At 30.8% G+C, this 21,806-nt stretch overlaps 2 protein-coding genes across 3 annotated transcripts in view; both read left to right on the plus strand.

The window, feature by feature from the left end:
- The window catches only part of LOC100182550 (vacuolar protein sorting-associated protein 13C-like), a 30,855-nt gene extending 15,086 nt beyond the window's left edge, over nucleotides 1–15,769 (plus strand). The window contains exons 22-45 of the mRNA XM_018817435.2: nucleotides 447–607; nucleotides 1,082–1,260; nucleotides 1,940–2,069; nucleotides 2,527–2,648; nucleotides 3,172–3,331; nucleotides 3,829–4,060; nucleotides 4,914–5,081; nucleotides 5,615–5,777; nucleotides 6,813–7,014; nucleotides 7,420–7,527; nucleotides 8,286–8,434; nucleotides 8,736–8,912; nucleotides 9,079–9,177; nucleotides 9,685–9,798; nucleotides 10,015–10,154; nucleotides 10,665–10,816; nucleotides 11,357–11,476; nucleotides 12,106–12,269; nucleotides 12,850–13,019; nucleotides 13,281–13,398; nucleotides 13,884–13,978; nucleotides 14,533–14,656; nucleotides 15,035–15,109; nucleotides 15,500–15,769. Of these exons, the coding sequence (XP_018672980.1) occupies nucleotides 447–607; nucleotides 1,082–1,260; nucleotides 1,940–2,069; nucleotides 2,527–2,648; nucleotides 3,172–3,331; nucleotides 3,829–4,060; nucleotides 4,914–5,081; nucleotides 5,615–5,777; nucleotides 6,813–7,014; nucleotides 7,420–7,527; nucleotides 8,286–8,434; nucleotides 8,736–8,912; nucleotides 9,079–9,177; nucleotides 9,685–9,798; nucleotides 10,015–10,154; nucleotides 10,665–10,816; nucleotides 11,357–11,476; nucleotides 12,106–12,269; nucleotides 12,850–13,019; nucleotides 13,281–13,398; nucleotides 13,884–13,978; nucleotides 14,533–14,656; nucleotides 15,035–15,109; nucleotides 15,500–15,547 (3,370 nt within the window). The 3' untranslated portion in view covers nucleotides 15,548–15,769. The remainder of the gene's footprint in view (nucleotides 1–446; nucleotides 608–1,081; nucleotides 1,261–1,939; nucleotides 2,070–2,526; nucleotides 2,649–3,171; nucleotides 3,332–3,828; nucleotides 4,061–4,913; nucleotides 5,082–5,614; nucleotides 5,778–6,812; nucleotides 7,015–7,419; nucleotides 7,528–8,285; nucleotides 8,435–8,735; nucleotides 8,913–9,078; nucleotides 9,178–9,684; nucleotides 9,799–10,014; nucleotides 10,155–10,664; nucleotides 10,817–11,356; nucleotides 11,477–12,105; nucleotides 12,270–12,849; nucleotides 13,020–13,280; nucleotides 13,399–13,883; nucleotides 13,979–14,532; nucleotides 14,657–15,034; nucleotides 15,110–15,499) is intronic.
- A 3,464-nt stretch (nucleotides 15,770–19,233) lies between these two features.
- The window catches only part of tgfbr-iia (transforming growth factor beta receptor), a 10,121-nt gene continuing 7,548 nt past the window's right edge, over nucleotides 19,234–21,806 (plus strand). Inside the window, 4 exon segments of one of the 2 annotated variants that reach the window (NM_001078367.1) lie at nucleotides 19,258–19,381; nucleotides 19,686–19,833; nucleotides 20,571–20,734; nucleotides 21,632–21,741. In NM_001078367.1, coding sequence (NP_001071835.1) covers nucleotides 19,711–19,833; nucleotides 20,571–20,734; nucleotides 21,632–21,741 — 397 coding nt within the window. In that variant the 5' untranslated portion in view covers nucleotides 19,258–19,381; nucleotides 19,686–19,710. 2 annotated transcript variants of the gene reach the window in all.

A 21,806-nucleotide genomic window follows, 5' to 3' on the forward strand; every position in this document is an offset into this window, starting at 1 on the left:
AGTTACATTCATTCAATAATCTAAGTTGCATAATTAAATTTTGTTTTTTATAATACCTATTAGTTTATATAAAAAAAACTTAAATGTTTTAAAACTTTTGCCCTAAATCTGTTTTTGTGTTTAATTGTTCTTTGCTTTATTTTTTTTTTTTTTATTAGACATTAAAACTATTCTAAAAATTAGAAAAATTTTAAAATCTGTTTTTTTTATATTTATTTTTATCTTAAGTTCTATTTATAGTAGGGGTGAGATGAGACACCTTTTCATTTTATTTTCCAGCTCTATTTGCTAGTAATCAAAGAACATTAATAGAATTATAAAACCATATCTTCCTGACTCTCATAAACCCTTGTTATTTGTTTAAAAAACAAGACATCTGGATATTATGTACTGAAGGTGTTCTATCTTACTACACATTACTCTATATTTTTAATTTGTTATCCCAGCAACGAAAGTTCGTTGTGCAAACTTTCCTGGAGTTCATGGGTGGCTGGGGGGAGTCCTGAAACTGAATTGTTGCGATCCAAGCCAGAAAATGCAAGTTCTCAACTAATTTTATTAAAAGTAAAATTTGAAGACAAACTTCTGCCTTTTCAGTCAAGTGAAGGTAAAATTTGGTGAAATATGTTCTTGAAATTCTATTCTTTCCTACTCTACTTTTGTGTAAATAGAATTCTGTTATGCATTTTTGTTTGCAAAACTGACTTTTCACATAATAATACAATGAAGCAAGAACTATTATTTTTAATCACCTATAAAGTAACATACATGGTAATTAGTAAGTTGGCACGAGGTGTATGAAACAGGACACTTATGTTTAACGACTGTCGTTTTTTGGCCACATGAAGAAAAAGTAAGTTACATTTATTTTTTCCTATTAAGTTTGGTACGCCTTAAGTTTTACAGTTTAGTGTTATCACAGTTTCACCCATAATCTGGTGTGCACATATTTCAGGTTTAAATTGTTAATGTTAATAATCAAAGGTCTTCAACAAATTACCTAATTGATGATCAGGTGTCGCAAATATTTCTAAATCAACCCAAATATTCCAGAAGTAACTCCATTACAACATTCCTTCAGGTAAAAAAGCAGTGGACATTCATTTCCGAACAGAAGCGATACTTTGTAATTTTCTTCCCATTCCAATCAACTACTCTGTGCTGGGAATCGCTTATGAAGGATTCGTAAACCAACTTGAAAGCGCTCACAGCGCACAGTTGCTCGATTTAGAAATAAGTAAAAGCAAACTCAAAGTGAAGGTAAAAAAGTGAAAAAGTATTTTTATTTAAAAAATTTTTTAGTTTTAAAAAACGTTAAAAAAATGTACTTTTACCTTTGTTTAAACCCAAGTCTAGAAAAAAATAAGAAAAGGGTTAACAATTTTGTCTATTATTACTTTTTTAAACCCCTATGCTTATTGTTAAAGAATAAGATAAAACAAGTATTTTTCCATTTTTCCATAGATAGTTGTTTGTTTTTATAATATGTTGAAAATATAGCCAACAGTTTTTATTGGTTTAGTTCATTATATGGTTTGTTAGAATAGTTTGTGACTTTAGGTTGATTAGATAAATATAACATATTTCAGCCTCGTGCTGGGGCAACGCCAGTCGTTATGTCATGTTACAGGTGTTCTGTTTGATACACCTCGAGCCTGCTTACGAGTTTTCGCATATTTGTTTGATTTTCTTGCGTATTGCTGACAGTTTTGACAACCCATTAGTGACAATTTAGTTAGAGCAGCGTTCCCAAACCTTTTTAAAAATTTTTCCTGGTGGCCCCTTGCAATTATTTTCATATTTCGCGGCTCTATAAAAATCAAAGAATTAGAGAAATAGTCATAAATTGTCCTGCCCAAGAACAAATACAAGCAGTGGTGGTAATGTTGAGTCTTAAACCCATCACCTCTGCTATGTATTCATACAATTTGATTCGCAGATACCTTCATATCAAGGCCAAAGTTGGTCTGCTGTGCTTGATCTGCAAGAAAACATGAATGAACTAACAGACTGGACTTTCAGCAATGCAGAAAATAAAGGAATAAATTTGAACCTCGCAAAACGAATCAGTAAGTTTCATATTGGTGTAATAACTTATGTAATTAAAGTATAAGTTTCATAATAATATAATTATTAATACGTATATGTAGCATGGGGGAATATAGGACACCTTTTCATTCTATTTTCTCTTTCTATTTGATTTTAAACAAAGAACATTCGAAACAATATAAAAAAGTGTCCACACGACTTCCATAGACCGTTGTTAATTGTTTAAAACACGATCAGGATATTTGGATATTATTTGCTAAAGGTGTCCCATCTTCCCCCACCCTACTATATATTAAAATAGTTTTCCTGACAATTGTATTTAATTTTTTGCCTTACATTTTGTTCCAATCACAATAATCTTAACCTTTCGTTTATGTTACAGTTTGAAAAGTATATTTTTTGGGGGAAATTACAGTTTAGTCTAAATTCAATTCATTGTTCAATTTATAAGCGTTTTCCTCATGTTTTAATTTTCAGCGTACACAAATGGTGTTTTGAAAGTTGAATTGTTCTCACCATATTGGTTGATGAACCATACTGGGCTGGTGTTGGATTATAAATCAAATGTGGATAATATTGTCATGCAAAGTAGAAACGAGGTTGGTGCATTAAAGTAATACCATGTAAATATGGCAGTGAATTTTTCATTTTTTGGGAAAACTAGTAACTGTTGAATTGTACCCACTAACTGATTAACTTGTACAAGATGGGTTCTTGCTAAAAAACATATGCTGTGTAAAATAAAAGCTACGTTAAACTTTTCCACAGTCGGCCCCGTGACAAAGTGGTTAGCACACCTCTCTCTAACCCAGAGGTAATGGGTTTAAGGCTCGTCTTTGCTACCATTGTGGGCGTATGTGTCAGCCATACATAATAAAAAAAAATAATAATAATAATTACCCACAAAGTAACATACATGGTAACTCGTAAGCTGACACGAGGTGTATGAAACAGATCGCTTGTGTTATAACGACTGTCATTTTCCGCCCAATCGAGGATAAAGTTACATTTCTCTTCAAATTTAGGAGTTTTTTTTTATTTTATTACAAGTCTTACAGATATCAAAGCATTAATGCTTTGAATCGTTGTCAAATGTTAAATAAACTTTAAAATATTTTACAGAACATTATGTTATTTGCATTTTCTTCCCGTGCATTCCTTTCAAAGAACAAACTTCAACTTCGAGTTTGTAATTCAGAATTCAGTGACGGTTTTACCATCGATGCTGTTGGTAGCAGTGGATTTGTGACGTGTAAATCAAAGTCATGTAATTATATTATTGGTAGGTTACAAAACCAAGTTTATTTTATGTTGGAAAGTTTTAAACTTTTCCAATGATTATCATTAGATAAAAAATTATGTTAGAACTTTTTTTTAATGATTCTCATTAGATAAAAAAAATATGTTAAAACTTTTTTTCAATGATTCTCATTAGATAAAAAATTATGTTAGAATTTTTTTTAAATGATTCTCATTAGATAAAAAATCGTGTTTAAACTTTTTTTTTAATGATTCTCATTAGATAAAAAAATTATGTTAGAACTTTTTTTTAATGATTCTCATTAGATAAAAAATCATGTTAAAATTTTTTTTCAATGATTCTCATTAGATGAAAAAAAGTTTTAACTTTTAATCCGTGAGAAAAAAAGAAATTTATGTTTAAAATGTTATAAAAAGTAATAAATAAAACACCTGTGTTATAATTTTTAAATAAGTTTAAAACATTTTTTTGGTCTTTTTCTGAATTCCACTTACTAATTTATCTGTTATTTTTTTCAGGCACTGAAATCATGATGTCCAGTTTCAGTTTGACAAAGATGATCGTGTTCAAACCATTCTACAGGTTTTCAAATAAATCAACATTAGATGTGGAATTCTCTGTATCTGGTTTAAAAGTCCCAGTATGGCATACAGTGGAGAGTGGAAAAGTTGTTCCATTCTGGCCTGAAGTCTCCAGCAGTACTTTAGTTGTCAGACTAAAGAACACAACATCAGCCTCAGATAAAATCACGTATGTAGTTAATGTAAGACTTGTGCTGTAGGTTTTATGTACATAAGTGCTTAAATACTTTTTTTTCTTGATAAAACATTGTGGGCTTGTGGGCGTATGTGTCCTTAGGCAAGACACTTAACGGCAGTTGTTTCAAGCCAGTGGTCACTAATGGATTGTCCAAATTATCAGCCATATATAAAAATAATCCCCCACAAAGTAACATACTTGGTAACTCATAAGCTGGCACGTGTTGTATGAATCAGAACACCCGTGTTATAACTGTCGTTTCCCGCCACGCGAAGATAAAGTAAGTTACATTTAAAAGTTTATTTAAATTAAAAGTAAAAAATGGTAAAATTCATTTTTCCACTCAAATGAAAAATTTTATTTAATAAACGTAATTTTTTTTTATCATGTTTGGATTTTGTCAGTTTAAATAAGGACAGTTTTCTTCAAATTCTATAACTTTTATTTGTGTGTTCCCTCAGTGATATATTTTAGTTTTCATTTTCCAGCATCATAAAAAATGAGTAGGTATAACTATTAATAAATGTTTCACTAAAATAGCTTTTTAAATACATTATTACATTAAGCTGGATGGGGGAAGAATCACAAAAAGACCCCTTTTTTTGTTTTATTTTCTTGCCCAATTTAGTAGTAAAGAAAGAACATTCAAAAAATTATAAAACAGTATCCTCACGACTTCCATAGACTGTTGTTAATTGTTTAAAACATGAAGATGTCCCATCTTACCCCACAGTATTATACACTGTATTTCGTGCTGTGTTGTAATTTACCAGGCAAATTTTGAATTCGGTTTTAAACATGGTAATAATTACAACGAAAATATTTATTTTCCTTTAATATCCAGGTTCAACAAAATGGAAAGTGGTTTTCTTTTTAAAATCTCGAACACAACGCTGTTTGTTGATGTTTCTCTATCAGAATGTTCCAACATTATATCCGTGCGAGATTATTTTGAAGGATCCTCAGCTTTGTTAGTAATAAATGACACACCGGATAACAACCTTGTGTTCAGGTTCGCAATTTTATCTTACTTTTTGTAGTAAAATGGATGTTAAAAGATTTCAATTACTAGGTATAGTGACCACGCTTATTTTCTTCAAATTAAGTGTAAATCTGTTTTTAACTGTAAGCGTGTTCTAACAACTGTTGTTTTGTTGCTATATGCTGTTCTTTAGTTTAAAATATTTTTTAGTCTTCACTACGAAGTAACAAATAAAGTTATTATTTTATTTTTATAATATTTACAATTGGGGAACAAGCCTACTCTGGTCTAGATCCAAGAACTTCTGATTTGTTATAATAATAAAGCCTCACCCTTGTAGATTATGGTGATAGATTAATGCTAAAATTCTTTGGTAACGAGCCAAATCTGACCTAATTCCCAGGTCCTTGAAAAAATACCCAACCCACAAAGAATAGATTAAAATGATAAAACTAGAATGTTCGAAAAGTAATTTGACATTTTAAAAAGTTGCACTTTTTTTTTCTGTGATAGTCTGATCATATTCCTAACCAAATTTACAATCATAAAAATAAATATTTCAGACATGACAAGAATGAAGAAGTTATTTCTGCCGGATATGCCAGGCACTTGTTGTGGTCGACTCCGTCAAATAGTCGCAAGTTTCAGTGGGTTTATTGCAATGAACAAAACACAATTGATATTGCTTTTAATAAACTTGCATCTTTCAAATGCAATGAAACAATGGTGGGATATATTTGTGAATATTTATTTTAGGTGATTAATNCATAACCAAAATTATGACCGGTGCCGTGGCAAAGTGGTTAACGCGCCTGGGTGTAACCCAGAGGTAATGGGTTTAAGGCTTGTCGCTGCTACCATTGTGGGCGTATGTTTCCTTGAGCAAGACACTTAACAGCAATTGCTCCAATTATCAGCCATACATAAAAAAATGAAAAAAAACACAATTATCCACAAAGTACAATACATGGTAACTCGTAACCTGGCACGTGGTGTATGAAACAGAACAGCCATGTTTAACGACTAATGTTTTCCGGCCATCTGAAGATAACATGATTGAATCTCAAAGTGTACAGTCCGGATCATTTTTGCTAAATGATAAAATGTCAAGTTACATTCTTTTATTTAAACTCTTATTAATTTCACGTTAATAATTCTTTTACACTGTCAGTATTCTATTTTTTGTTACTGAATTATGGCTCTAACCAAGTTTGTCCCTTATCAGTTATCCAAATTGTCAGTCATACAGTGTCTGAAAAATTTCTAAACTAAAAAATATTCACCCACAAAGTAATATGATGATGTTACTTTTATGTGGTTTGTGGTAACATCAGATAAAATGTGTAACTACTCTCATTTCCCAGTCAGAAAAGAATAAATACTCATTATTAACGCGACTAAAATTCACCATACGTATGGATTGGTTTATACTCTAACGTAAAATTTTTTTATTAAAATTTTTTTTTATCAATTTTTTTATTAAAGTTTTTTATTTTATTTTTAAATGTGTATATCAACCAATACAAATCAACACAATATCCTATTGAAATTTAGTATTAAAATTTGTTAACCTAAATATTATGTCAAACGCACCTGTTAAAGTATTTGTGGGTAAAAGTTGTTTAACTTTAAATTAACATGTCAATGTTTTGTTGTTCATAATGTTTGGAAAGTGTAAAAAAATCATTATCCTTTACACCAGTAGATTTTTTCTAACCTTATTTCACTTCTGCATTTGTTTAATAACTTTTCTGCTTTCAGATCTATTATGTCATTTTTTCTGATGGTTTGCAAAAGTCTTTTCTGCTTACTACCAACGAGAAAAGAGCTCATTTTACTGAAAGTTTCTTCAAGTTTGAAAAACCAACTCTTCAGTTAAATGTTTCACTCCATGGCTTAGTATGTTCATTCATAGACAGCACATTACACCAAGAAGTTGCTACAATGTCTGTCATCAGTTCAGGTGATTACTTTTGTTTTATAATGTTCATTCTTTACCTGTGGTTCTTAAACTGGTGTTAGGCTCACTTGTAAGTGAATAGTACAGTAGTTTTGTTAGGTAGTTTACTTTTTACTTGTTGTTCTATTTATATAACTCTTGGTTTAGTTTTTATATAACTCTCTTTAGTTTAAACTGGTTCCTTTTTTAGTTGTGTCTACTACATTGTTTTAATTGCTAAAGTTATGTTATATGATTTGCTAAAAATGGTAAAACTCTAAAACTTCCATACCTTTTAGTTTATGGATGGTATTTTGGTTACTGCATAGAAAGTTACATAGAAAAAATAAAATAACTTAAAAAGAAGTTACAAAGCACTGCCTTATCTGATGACAGTAAAATAAATTAACATCATAAGTTTTTCTTCAGGAGTTGTTTGGGAGGAAAAACAAAACAAAAGATGGAAAGCACTGCCTGTTAAATATAACAATTTCTTGGAAGATGTTTACCAGAAGCAATTAAAAGGACATGGATCAGGTGAATGATAACTGCTTTTTAAATACTAATACGTGATTGTCCTCCCTTATATCCCAGCTGCATATCTGTTTCACACTATTAACATACCAAGTCTAGCATATTGGGGTACAGAAATGCCAACCTTGCTTTTAAAAAAAGAAAACAAAGCACTTGTTAAAAATGTTTTATGTTTATGCTGCTTAAAATATTATATTCGCTACATAAGTTAGTCTCTTAGGTTTGACGAATACGAGTGTTGGTGCATTTAAAAAAGTCAAACGAGTTTCTGTTATTTAAAACCCTGAAGCATGTGACTATAAATAATTAGAGACATTAAGATTAGACAAATTACCAGTACATGAAATGGCAATTACTTACCTTCACAGCAAGATAATCTTCCCAATCACTGAAAAAACTTTTATAGATTCCCCATAAAATCCTTCTTAAATCATTATTTGTGATTGACAAATATAACAACAAGTGTATTTATGTTTTTTATTTGCAATGATCCTTAGGTTATATTTTCTTCATGGCTAATTTTTTAAGATTTAAGCTCCCAGAAAAATAGGTTAATTGATATAACAAAGCAATTACTTTGTGGTTCTGTCCACTTTATATTTGTTAAAAAAATATTGTTTTGAGAGCTCCCAGAAAAATTAGTTATTTGATATAATGTAGCAAATACTTAATTGCTGGCAATTGCAAAGCATAATGGAAAACAAAATAACAAATGTTTGATCTGAATTTAACAAAACACATTCTGTGTTTTTTGCATTCAGCAGGGACTGTGTCTTTGGATAAATACGAATTTGATTTGATGAAAATGCAGACCAAGAAACCTAATCAGAAGGATCTGCAACGTTCGTTCAGTGCCGGTATTTGGATGAGAGTCAACTCGAGTGAACATCAGAAATCATTTCACGCAAAAGTAAAACAGTTTGGTGTAAAAAAAAAAATTTTTTTAATTTTTTTTAATTTTGTATAAATTTTTGTTTTTATTTTGTATAAGTTTATGTTTTAATTTTGTGTAAAGTGTTGTTTAAATATATTAAAAGATTAGATATTTTCGTTTTAAAGCATTAAAAAGAATAAAGCACTTTTTTTTTAATGTAGAAACCACTCGGAAAACAAAAAATTTTTGTTACAAACTTTAATTTTGTATTTTTGTTGAATATAGTTTAATTGTGTTTATAACAATTTTAAACATATTTTTGTGTGTTTTGTTACAGATCAACAAAGTTCAGATTGATAGTCAGTTGTTTGGAGCTGTGTTTCCAGTTATTCTTAATCCCGTTCCCCTCCCTGCTTCTGTTGCTGTTGACAATGTGGCCAAGCCATTTATAGAACTAAGCATGATGCAAGAGGTCACGGAAAATGAAGCAGTTTTTCATGTGAAATACTGCAAGGTAAAAATGTTAATATACTAATAAAATATTATAATAAAATTATACCATAAATTCGTAAAAAAAAATGTGGAACTTTTTTTTATTGTAATTTTTTTTCAATTTTTTATTGTAAAAATTTTACATTTTAAAGAAATATATTTTGCATTTATTGGTTGTTTGTATTCAGGTTTTGATCCAAGAATTTAGTGTTAAGCTAGACATGGGATTGTTGACATCAATATTACCAGTGTTTGGTGGAAATGAAGATGAAATTGATGACAACGAGGTATGGACAACAATATTTGGAAGTCCGCCATGTGTTTTAAAATTATAGTAGGAAGGGGGAAGATGGAACACCTTTTCATTCTATTTTATCATCCCATTTGGCAGTAAACAAAGAACTTTCAAAGAATTATAAAACAGCATCCTCACGACTTCCATAGATCGTTGTTAATTGTTTAAAACACGATCAGGATGTTTGGATATTATGTGTTAAAGGTGTACCATCTTCCCCACACTACTATATTAGATTTCTGTTTGAAAATCCCCAACTTGTTACAAGGTAGTAATTTTTAAAACCAAGCTCTTGTAATTGTTGGTTTTGTGTATGATTTCATAACAAGGCCAAAAAATACATTGAGTGAGTGTTATAAATACTAACTTGGTATCTATTTTAAAACCGCATTTTTTTATATAGTTTCCTATAACCAAAGTTATTTTCAGATAAAAAGTTTGTATTTGCAAACTTTTAATAATAACATATGTATATATATGAACAACGTCTTGTTAAAAGGTTGTCAAATATTTTGCGGAGGATTTACAATTTTTGGCGAATGATAAAAGTTCATCATCTTCTGCGTCAAACTCAATCATTTACTTCGATCAGTTGCATTTGTCACCGCTTAAGGTAGGATAATGATATTACAGCGTCGTCCTGGCAAAGTGGCTAGCTCGCCTGGCTCTAACCCAGAGGTAATGGGATCAAGACTCATCGGTGCTGCCATTGTTGGCGTATGTGTCCTTGGCAGACCTAATGGCAATTGCTATTTGGATAATATGTGCTAAAGGGGTCCTGTCTTTCCCACCCTACTATATCTTTAATTAAAGTTGTTGTAAAATTCAGGTTCACATTTCCCTTTCGATGCAAAACAAAGTTGAAGACAAGGAAGATTCATCTCTTGTTAAACTTCCGTTCAATGCTCTGTATGTTTTAATGCAATCTATTGGAATAACATTATCGGATATGGATGATATCGTATTCAAGTATGTTATTTATCTAATACTGCAGTTTTTCGTAATGCCTCATAATCCGTGCTCACATATTTTACTAACGTAAATAATGTATATTTTAATTTAATAAAATTAATTTTTATTGTGTTTTTTTAATTTTTGCAAAATAAGCAAATTATAAGTATAACTAAAAAGTAATTGTTACAAAATGACAGATTTATAACATTGTATTGTATCTAACTTACTTTATCCTCGCCTGGTCAGAAAACAACATTCTTTATAACATGGGTGTTCTGTTTCAAACACTTCGTGCCAGCTTACAAGTTACCAAGTATGTTACTTTGTGGGTGATTTTTTTAATGGGTTTTTTACTTTTTTTATGTATGGCTGGTAATTTGCACAACTCATTAGGGACCACTGGGTTGAAGCATTTCCTGGTAAGTGTCTTGCCCAAGGACACATACGCGCACACAAAAGCATATTATTTTGATTCTAGAAATAGTAAAAAATTAATTTTCAATATTATAACATACATTGAAATAGGCTGGCCTATTTTGAGAGAAGATTTCAATTCTTTAATGGATCTGAACTTCAAGATTCTGTTATGAACCATTACAAAGGGCAAGCAATCAAACAACTTTATGTTCTTGTGTTTGGACTTGATGTGATTGGCAACCCATATGGATTAGTGATGGGTATGTTAGTGTGTTTTGGACAATTGAACTGTATTTTAGAATAAGTAATATAGTAGGGTGGGGAAGATGGGACAACTTTTCACTCTATTTTCCCGTCCGATTTGGTGGGAAACAAAAAGCATTAAAGAATTATAAAACCGTGTCCTCATGACTTCCATAGACTGTTGTTAATTGTTTAAAACACGATCAGGATATTCAGATATTATGTGCTAAAGGTGTCCCGTCTCCCCCACTCTACTATATTAAACTACTGTTGTACATTAGATACAGATCAATTATTTACCTTTGCCATATTACTAATGTTACATTCTTTTATAAATACATAAGTTACATTTCATTTCATTTTTTATGATTTTTTTGGGGTCTTTCAATTTTTTTTCTTATGATTATTTGGTATAAAGACTTTAGATTTAAGAATTAAAAAAATATGTTGAAGAATTTTGCTGATAATCTAATATTACTAAGACCGTTACTTAACTTTTCAGAATTTTTTTAAAACACAAAATTTTTTGAAAAATTAACTGTTGTGATTAAATATAGGTTTAGCTGACGGGGTCACCAGTTTATTTTATGAACCGTATCAAGGAATGATTCAAGGACCTGAAGAATTCTTTGAAGGGCTTGGGCTTGGAACTTTAAATTTACTTGGACAAACACTTGGTTGGTACCGCATATTATTATTTTGTTTTTAGTTGTAGATTAAATGAAACATTGCACTTTTAATTAATGAAATGTACATTAAAAGAAAGAATGTAACTTACTTTATCCTCACGTGGCCGGAAAACGACAGTCGTTATAACACAGGTGTTCATACACCTCGCGCCAGCTTACGGGTTATTGTTGCAGTTTAGTCCCACCCTATGCTGCTTAACCAAACCTGGCAGCATTTAAAATCAAGTTTTTGGACTTTGGCTTAATTTTTATAACTTAATTTAAACCATATTTTGCACTTTACTGCTGTAGTAACTATAATCATAGCTTAAAAGGTTATGTGTGATACTTTAATTTCAGGTTTAAGATAGTGAAATAATGTTATTTGCTGTGCAAATTTCGTAAATTTAACTTCATTACAACATGATTTCATTTTTTCTTGTGTTTAAAGGTGGTAAATAAACATTTTCTTGTGTTTAAAGGGGGTATATACCCTTTTTTCTTCTGTATTAAGGGGAGCATAAAGTTTTCTTATGTTTTAAGGTGTTGCATAACCTTTTTCCTTGTGTTTTAACTTGATTCGTAAACTTTTCATTGTGTTTTAAAATGGTACATAAACCTTTTTCCTGTGTTTTAAGGTGGTGCAGCTGGTGCAGTATCAAAAGTAACCGGAGCGTTAGGAAAAGGGATCGCTACCATTACTATGGATGATGAATATCAAAAGAAGAGATTGGAAGCAAAAAATAAACAACCAGCAAATATGAAAGAAAGTTTGGCTCGTGGAGGAAAAGGAGCTGTTATGGTTCGTTGCTATGAAAAAAAATAATCACCTACTAAGTAACATACACGGTAACTTGTAAGCCAGCATGTGATGTATAAACACCCATGTTATAACAACTGTCACGCGAGAATAAAGCAAGTTACATTCATTTATTGTATGTTTTTGGACAAGACTTTAGCATACATTGCAACTATTCTTTTTTGTTGTTTGTTTTTTAGCTATTCTTTGTTATAGTGGAATTGTAAATTAGGTGTGTAAAAGGTATTTTATTAATTCATTAATATAGTTATTTTTAATTACCCCCACTTCTCATGAGGTGTTTGAAACAGAACACCAGTGTGGTAACGACTGTTGTTTTCCAGCGACGCAAGGATAAAGCAAGTTACATTCATTACACGCATTCATATCATTATAAAATATAAAACTGATAAAATAAATATTTCATACATTTTCTTCAAGAAGAGTTCTGAGTTTGGTAACTCAGAAGTCTTCTTGATGTTTTTCTACAAAGTAGGCTACACACCATGAAAAGCTGGAAAAACATTTTTTTATTTAAATAAGCCCAACATCCTATGTTCTAATATTTGTATGTAATATAAAGGGGTTGTTCAGTGGTGTGACGGGGATTGTTTCGAAACCAATAGAAGGGGCAAAGAAAGGTGGAGCATCGGGATTTTTTAAAGGGGTTGGGAAAGGTTTGGTTGGAGTAGTTGCAAGACCTGTCAGCGGAGTTATTGATTTGGCAAGCACTACATTGGAAGGTGTACAAAGGTGATTTATTTTTGTTTATTTAAAAACTATGCCTCTTTCGGCAAAACCCTGGTTTTTTAACATAAAGTATGTCTCTAACATAAAGTATGTCTGATAAATAAAACCTTAATGTTAACTTGTGTTCTGTTTAGTAGCTGCTATTATTGTAGCCAGGTGTCCATTCCTATGTTAATACAACTTTTCCAGCATCGCCACATGAAGTAAATGCATTGTAGAAACCTTTTCAATATTTTCAACCAAAGTAAAATCCTTATATTTTAGAGTCACTGATATGACAGAAGAAGTGAGAAAGCTGAGACCTTCTCGATGGATTAATCCAGAAACTGGAATCATTCAACCTTACAGTTTGAAGCATGCAACGGGATTTGCGATATTTAATGTAAGTTTTCATTTTATATAAATTATTCTGTTTACGGGATTAAAAAAAAAAAATTTAAAGTATAAGTTTTTTTATTTCAAAAATATTAGCAGTGTAATTGCTATTAGTAAATACAAATACAGATACGATACATGGTGCAAATTCTAAGTTAAAAAAGGAAAGTTCAATTTAAATGTTAAAAAACTTGGTAATATGTTTAGATTTCTCAAGATCAGTTTTCAAAATTTTATTGGTCAGAGTGGTCAAAATTAAACCACAAATCTTCAACGCAAAGACAGTCATTATATCACAGGTGTTCTGTTTCATACACCTTGTGTCAGCTTATGAGTTACCAAGTATGTGTAACTATTTTTGGGAGATTTTATTTTTTGAAGAAAAACGTACAAAATGTAGTGTTACCATCATGTAAAATGTATTGATAAACTTGTTTTCTCATTGATAAATCAGAAAGGTCACAACAGAAACTCTTTCCAATTTTTTCACAGGAAATTGAAAAAGGAAAATTTGTTGAAGACAATCATTATGTTGATCATGTTCCTACTAGAGCAGATGATAAATCAGTTGTTCTTATAACAGACAAGTTAGTTATTATATGATACTAACTGTCATCTATCTACTATTTATTAAACTGGATATTTTCATTGAATTTGTTTAATGAGACAATAACTTTACACGACAGTTTTCTTCTGAAATTTATGCGTCTAAACTTTATATTTCTGCAAAGAAATAACCCGCTTTTAACATCATAGGACCAAATACAAAAAGAAACTATTATTGCTCCATGCAAGCCTATGTTAAATAAACGTACGGCCCGTGTTTTCATCCTGTAATTTATACTGACCCTCCTGTAATAAAGGTTCCACACCCCTGATTTAAAATATCACAACATAAATATTGCCCACAGTATTTATTGTAGTTTGACTTTATACGATTTTTTCAAAAACTTTTTTTGAAACTTTGGTGGTATCTTTACATTACATTTCATATTACATCTCTATCTATTTAAAAATGTAATTTTTCGTTGGCATGGCCCTTAAAAAATCTTTAATTTTCTTAATTAATCTGTTTCGATTTTATGCTGTGGTCTGTAACTGAATATTACAAGCTGTGAAATTTGTAAAATCTTTATTCCAGGTTGCTGATGGTAGCTCACACAGGAGAGATCCTGGGTCAGTGGAAATCGGATTGGTTTTGTAACTTTCAAGATATTCTTGCCGAACCCACGTTAGTAGACAAGGTCCTAACAGTTGAGTTCAAGGTAAAATAATTACAATCTTTATTATTAATTGTTATTTACATTTAAATGTTACACTGACTATAAAAGTAACAGAGGGCTATAATGAATGTTTTCCCACCTATGCAAGGATAAAGCAAATTTGATACCTTTTGTGTTAAAAAAAACTAAATATTATTTTTTATTTTTATCTTTGCTCTTAAATTTTGTACACACTTTTCTGTATTTATAGTCTTCTGTATAAAAAAATATTATTATTATTCTGGTATTAATGTTGCAGTGTATGTTGAGCAAAATGTATAAGTTGTTTAGATAATGTCAAGATTTAAAGAAAACTGATAGTTTTTATTTTATTCTAAATGTTTGTACTCTCTGTAACAAAAGAATGGCATTGTGTTACAGGAAAATCAAAAGTTTTTTCCTCGAAATCGATCAAATCAAAACACAGTTACTATTCCCAATGAAAGTAACGCGAGAGTGAGTATTTTCTTAAATGCCTGTATTGCAGCAACTTTATAAGAGTTTCGTACAAATTGTTTGATGTCAGTGCAGCAATAACTTTCTGACTTTTTTCTTTATGTTACGTTTCAAACTCCTGTGTTATTTTGCTTTTATATGACTTGTTATCACAATAAGTAATCTAATGTAAGTATTGTAGAAGAATGTTTCTTTTTTATTGTTATTTTATTTTTTTATCAGTGCTCAATTTAAATATAGTTTAAATTAAGGACTGACACTTTGAAGAAACAATGTGAATATGTGAAATCTGGATACTAAGTATTAAATATAGTCATGTTTTGTATATATAACTAAATTTAAATTTACTATTGTGTTCTTTCTTGTTAACGAAATGTATTTTTGTTTCAGTATATCCATGCCCGAATTGTTGATATGTGGAAACGCTCTACAATATGAAAAAACACTCGTAACAAGCTCTCACTGTAAATACAAGTTTCCGCGCACTCGTGAAAAACCGTAGTTCCAGACATTTTGCCAGCATAATAATTATTTGTGCAGTGTTGTGTGTAATCATAGTATGAAATATTAATAAATGGGTGAATGTGCCTTGTGAATTGCATTACCACTGCTTAAAAGCTTTGGGTAATAATGCAGACGCAGCACAAGTTATCATTTTAAGTATGTTTCTTAAGTTTTTTTAGTAAATTAATGGAATCCAAACGGTGAATGCTAAGTGTCATTAGTCAAGGTATTTACTTAACTCCAGTAATATGCTTTTCTGATTTGGTTCAATCAAAGTAAATGGATAAACAAGCGGACAACGCTAGCACGAGGTGTATGAAACAGAACATTCATGACTGTCGGTTTCCAGTCAAGCGAGGATAAAGTAAGTTACAATGACTGTCGTTACATTCATTGAACTACGTTCTATGGATAAAACCAGAGTCAGTGTATAAATATGTTTATATACGGACTCTGGATAAAACGTCATATGTCGTTGGTTGGTTCTAAAAGCGCTGTAGGGTATATGTGCTAATCAAATGCCAGTTCCCCAATTTTCTCAAGTTTTATATTATGGCATTGTTTTCAATATACTCCTTTAAAGAAATGTAGGTTAACGTACTGCACAATAAGCATTATTTTATACTTATTATCACCTCCAGTGGTAGAAGTTTGGCTTCGAATTCTGTCGCTACGTGGCGTCAGAGTTCTTCATGCAAGAACAGACAACATGGATCACTAATTGCGTTGAGCGGCGCCAGACATACTGAAAATCGGCCATACCAGATCACAGCTTGTGAGTTATTTTTCGTGATGTGACCAGCCTAAGGTTCGTAGAATAATTTCATGTATACAACGAGTTAGTCTTTGTCGCCAAATAATAAATATGCATTATTCTCGCAAACAATCGTGTTGACTGGTAAGACTGCTGCACTAGTGCACCCACCTTTCTAGAATGTAGATAATAAGTGTGTGTATGTATGAGATAGTTGGCTGTTCAATTTTAAATATTGTTCTTTACCTTTTTCTTTTTACAGGTTTTTAAGCCACGTAGTATCCTGCTTATTATGTTTGATTGTTTTATATTTGCAGTAACAAGTTATCTGTAATGTACATCGTACATGAATATTTTTGTAATTCAATGTTCTCTAAATTAAATTGTAAAACAACGTTTGGATCTGTAATAGTTATGTATTAAAACATATTCAAATGATTTAATCTTTTATCATTCTTCAAACTATTGGTTAAACTAATCTGTTCTTGGATTATACCAGACAGACTTTCGGTTATGCACGCCACAATTTGTCCTACGCACGCCAATTAATTAAACAAAGAAAAAAATACGTATTAAATTAAGTAAGATTTCCTAACGTGGCTTGAAAATGTACGTGCTTTGCACGCAGATTTTTAATGATAGCACGCGCAAACGCGAAAAATAACCGTCTTGCACGCGCGAGATCTCGTCAGGAACTGCCATACTTTGCAGACTGGGGATTATATATATATGATTTATAAAAATCACCTAACGTTAATTTAAGGAAAAACACGCTAACTTTTTATGGCGCTGAGTTTATTTTTTGTTAGAAGTTAACGAAAAAGACATTTTGGGCACATATTTTGTAGTTATCGCTTGAAAAATTACAGTTGAAACCCTAAACTTGTGTTTCTACGAATACATTTAAATTAGACGCAGTTTATAAAAATCTTATGTTCATACAATCCTATATAAAAGTGCTAACAATAAAATTGTTTTTTTGTTTTATTCGAATCACATTTTTTGCTTAGCATTCATTTTGTTTAATCATTACTTATGCTGTTTAACTTTTGCAAGTAAAATAGCCCAGAAAATATGTGTTCAAGGCTCGCTGCTGTTACAGTTGTGGATGTGTGTGTCTTTTGGCAAGACAGTGAAGACACTTAACAACAATTGCTTTAACTTAGTGGTTTCCTATTAGTTGTTTAAACTGGCAACCCTTTTAAAAATATTGCAAATAATCTGGTATATTATTCATCACCCACAAAGTTACATGTTTTGGAAAATGTAAGCAGGCACACATGTACAAAACAGAACATTTGTGTATGTAATTACGGACTATAATATTGTCCTGCCACAGAAGGATAAATAAGTTACAATCGTTCATGCTAATTTTTACTAATTACCTCCTTAACTTCTGGTGATCTCATTTAATAAACATAATGAATGGATATTGGGAAAGTATTTAAGACTTTATTTAATGTGGTCAGTAAGTAAATAGGGTGTATGTAGTGACTCATTGTTGAAAGCCCATATCTTCAATAAATGACATCCTGTAACTGTAACATTGTTTCCTATTTCATTCTTTGCAAAAACAAAACTTTGCGAATTTGAATATATATATATATATATAATAATGCATTTATTTAAGTCTCCTTGTTTCGATAGTTTTTAATGGTCCCTGATATAAAATAATGAAATTTCAAGCTGCTGTTGGTTGTTGAAGCCACAATCTCTGTTTTTTATTTAAAAAGTAAGATTTTAAATACTGAATTGTACATGTATTCCACTAGTTACAATTTGTGTCATATTTATTTACAATAAACTTAATGGTATATTATGTTTACATCCAGTTTAAAAGTAATTGATTTTGTTTTTCTGGTATTCTGGTTAGTTGCTTTAAGTTTGAAACTATCAACTAATTTTCTGTTTTATTATTAAAATGTAATGTGATGTTTTGCCCCAGTATTTACACTCAGTTGTTTTGGATTGTTGATGTCACTGCCACTGGCCAATTTATTAACAGTGTAAAAAAATTTCTTTTGTGGAGTCATTTCAGGGACAGACAGCTAGTCAGACAATGTTCTATTTCTGTATGTTTTGCGTTCATGCTTACGTGAGCTATTAAGTCGTGTGTTAATAATGCGGTTAACATTTAAAGATCACTTGTTTCAGTTAGCTTTGCCGCTTGCAAACACGCATGAATATGTTAAAACACTAAGAGTATATGTGGTCTACGTTTGCATATAATTACCGTTATTACTTAGCTATTTAAATATTTTTATTTTGTTTGTCACTGCGGCCAGGAAACAACTCGAAAATTTCCAACAGCCGATAATGCCAACAACATTCTTTCCCTACCTTGCCAGACTTGGCTGTGGTCACGTGACTTTCAGTGACGCCAACCCGTCTCGTCACGTCTGTTCCACTCTCTTTAATTCTCCCTCTCTTTGTGTTGCTACAGACGGCACTTCATTCGCGCTCTTTCTTGCTGCCGTCCAAACTGTGTTATCAGTAAATTAAAAGTGTTTTGGACGCTCGCGTTGCAACTTATTTATTACATGGGTATTACACCCCGCCAATTCAAACAGTACATAACCTAAAACCTATTTTAATTTAACCTACAGTTAACTAATTCATGTTCTGCTTGCATGTTGCTTACTTGTATGGTATTCACCATTCACATTACTTATTAAGTTGTTACACTTTAAAAAACATTTCTGAATTATTAATTTTGAATATAGTATACCTTGACTTTGCAGAGGTTTTTTGGTTTACAAGAATTAAACAGTAAGTATTTAACAACTAAAAAAAGGAAGGTTATGGATTTGTATGTTATTCACATTACTTTGAAATGCTACAATCTATAAACAATTTCTGAATTATTCATTTATATCCTTACTCTACAGATGTTGTTTTTGTTTTATAAGAATTAAACAATAATTATTTAACAACTGAAAAAAGTGAGGATATATTATATAAAATATGGCATGCAGAATATAGGAATAGCATTTTGCTGCATGAAAGTCAAGCAGGTATATATGTTTTTTCTATATTTCTATTATTCTCTCTATATTTCATTACAACTTTTTTTTTATGCAAGACACTTAACTGCAATTGCTTAAATCCAAGGGTCACTAATGGGTTGTCCAAATTATCAGCCATAAACTCATAAATAAACAAAAATGATAAAAATATGAAAAAAGTACATGGCAATTCGATTGCTGGCAAGAGGTGTATGGAAACCCATGTTATACCGACTGTCGTTTTTTGGTCAGAGGATAAAGCAAGTAACATTCATTAATATAGAAGTTAAGTTTTACTTTTTATTATTTTCAGGTGTTTACTACAGAATAGCTCCATCATGCGGCAGTTTATCTTGTTTGCGTGCTTGTTTACATCGGTTACTACACAGACATTAAAATGTGAACACTTTAACAAAAATCATGCTATTCGTTCTCCTACCGACTATACATGTAAAGATTCAGTAAGTGAATGGTTGTCTAATTATTTAGCGTTTGTTATAGGCACTTAAATATACTTATTCTGTTGACGACACGCCAAACTAAAAAATGTACTTACTTTGTACTTACTAACTGCAGCATTAGTAATTGCCAATTACTATGCATATTGTGCTCCTTAACTTTTATATATGTACTTATTGTACTGCTTATGATATTACATTTAAAATGGCCTACCAAAAGAGGAGCTGTGATTTTTATAATTAGTGTATGTAAAGTCCTTTCCGAATTGAATGTTTTGCTCCAATTTTTCAGTTTAAACTGTTCCGTTTTTGAGTTATATTGTATTACACTAAAGCAAGGTGCGCAAGTGACATACCAAAATGAAATATAAATGACGCTAAACCTAAAAATAGTGTTTAATGGACAAATTGGTATTGTTATAATTTATAAGGTTGACTCAGCACATTAGTTATAAAAATACGAAATAGATCTCTGTTCCTATAAGTCAGTTCGCTAATTATATATATATTATATTATAGCCTATGATTCTATGAATCAATTTATTATTTATATGATGAGGACGAGGTTCAACAAAAACAAGTTGTTAATTTTTTGTTTGCAATATATAATTTTTTGAAAACTGTTTGCTAATTAAGGTATTTATAGAATCATAGGCTATGAATATGATATAATATATATATATAGAGAGAACTTCATCATATCAATAATAAATTGCAATATCTTTGTGTTTGGTTAACAGGAGATTGATGGAAATGGATCCTGCAATACCACAGAGTTATGTGTTAAGGATGAAGAAGTTCCAGGGAGGCAACCAAACTGTTTCGTTTCATGGACAAATGAATCTGGGAAAGTAGAAATAATACGAAAGGGTTGCTGGAGCCAAAGTAAACCATGTTTAGCAAAGTATGTTTCATAAAGCTGACATTTGCTTAATTTTTTATGGATATGGCTATGTATGAATATTACTTTACTTACCTGTTTTCATGTGCAGGGCAGAAAATGGTTGCGTATAAAACGTAACGTGCCCAATAAAAATAAAGTCGACTAACAAAAACTTATATTTTATATGGCCAAGTTATATTTTATATTTTTTTTGATCTTATTTTGATTATGTATATATATATATATATGTGTGTTTTATTACACTCAGACAGTTTTCAGATGTGAAACGTTTTGGGTGATTGTGTTTTTATTTTTTTTCTGTTTGGTCAACATTTTGGACAACCTAGTTTGGGTTTGCACCAGGACACTCATGACTAGGGATGCACATTACAGAATATTTAGGTATTCTAGGATATACTAGAATACTTTATTTCGAATCTAGAATTTTGAATTTTTATAATTATAGGAAAAAATAATTTTACCCACATAAGTCAGTTTATTGACTCTTTTATAGTAGCCTTGTTGGATCATGAGCTGTAAAATGATCAAAAATTGTACTATTGGGTAGTTTTTGCGTCACGAAACGTATAATAGGCTATGAAAGGACGTTGCAAAATGTGTACTTTTAAAAGTACCACAAACACAAAAATATTTTTTTTCAAAATTATGAAGTTTCAAAAATTGTTATTATAGTTATGAGATAACGTCATTAAACAGAATACCGAATCTCGTAATTAGATTCTATAATGTGCAACCCTACTTGATTCGAAATTCTGTAATGTGCAACCCTACTTGTGACATGCCCACAATGATAGCAGAATTGAGTTTCAAACCAAATACTCTTTCAGAATAAGATGACAATTTTAACTCCCAACCACCCCAATAGTGAGGTTTTAATTTAATATAATTCTTATCCAGGTGTGAAGCGGTAACAATTAAAAGTGTTTTCTTCTGTTGCTGTGACAATGATTTGTGCAACTCTCATTTCTCCCTTGGTCATATTAACAAAACAATTAAAACAAACGAAGGTGAGAAGCAATTATTCAGTGCCGACTTTAGGATTAATTAATATTTATATATATATAAAATATTT

The sequence above is a fragment of the Ciona intestinalis genome, chromosome 1 (genome assembly GCF_000224145.3).
Source record: "Ciona intestinalis chromosome 1, KH, whole genome shotgun sequence".
Lineage (NCBI taxonomy): Eukaryota > Metazoa > Chordata > Ascidiacea > Phlebobranchia > Cionidae > Ciona > Ciona intestinalis.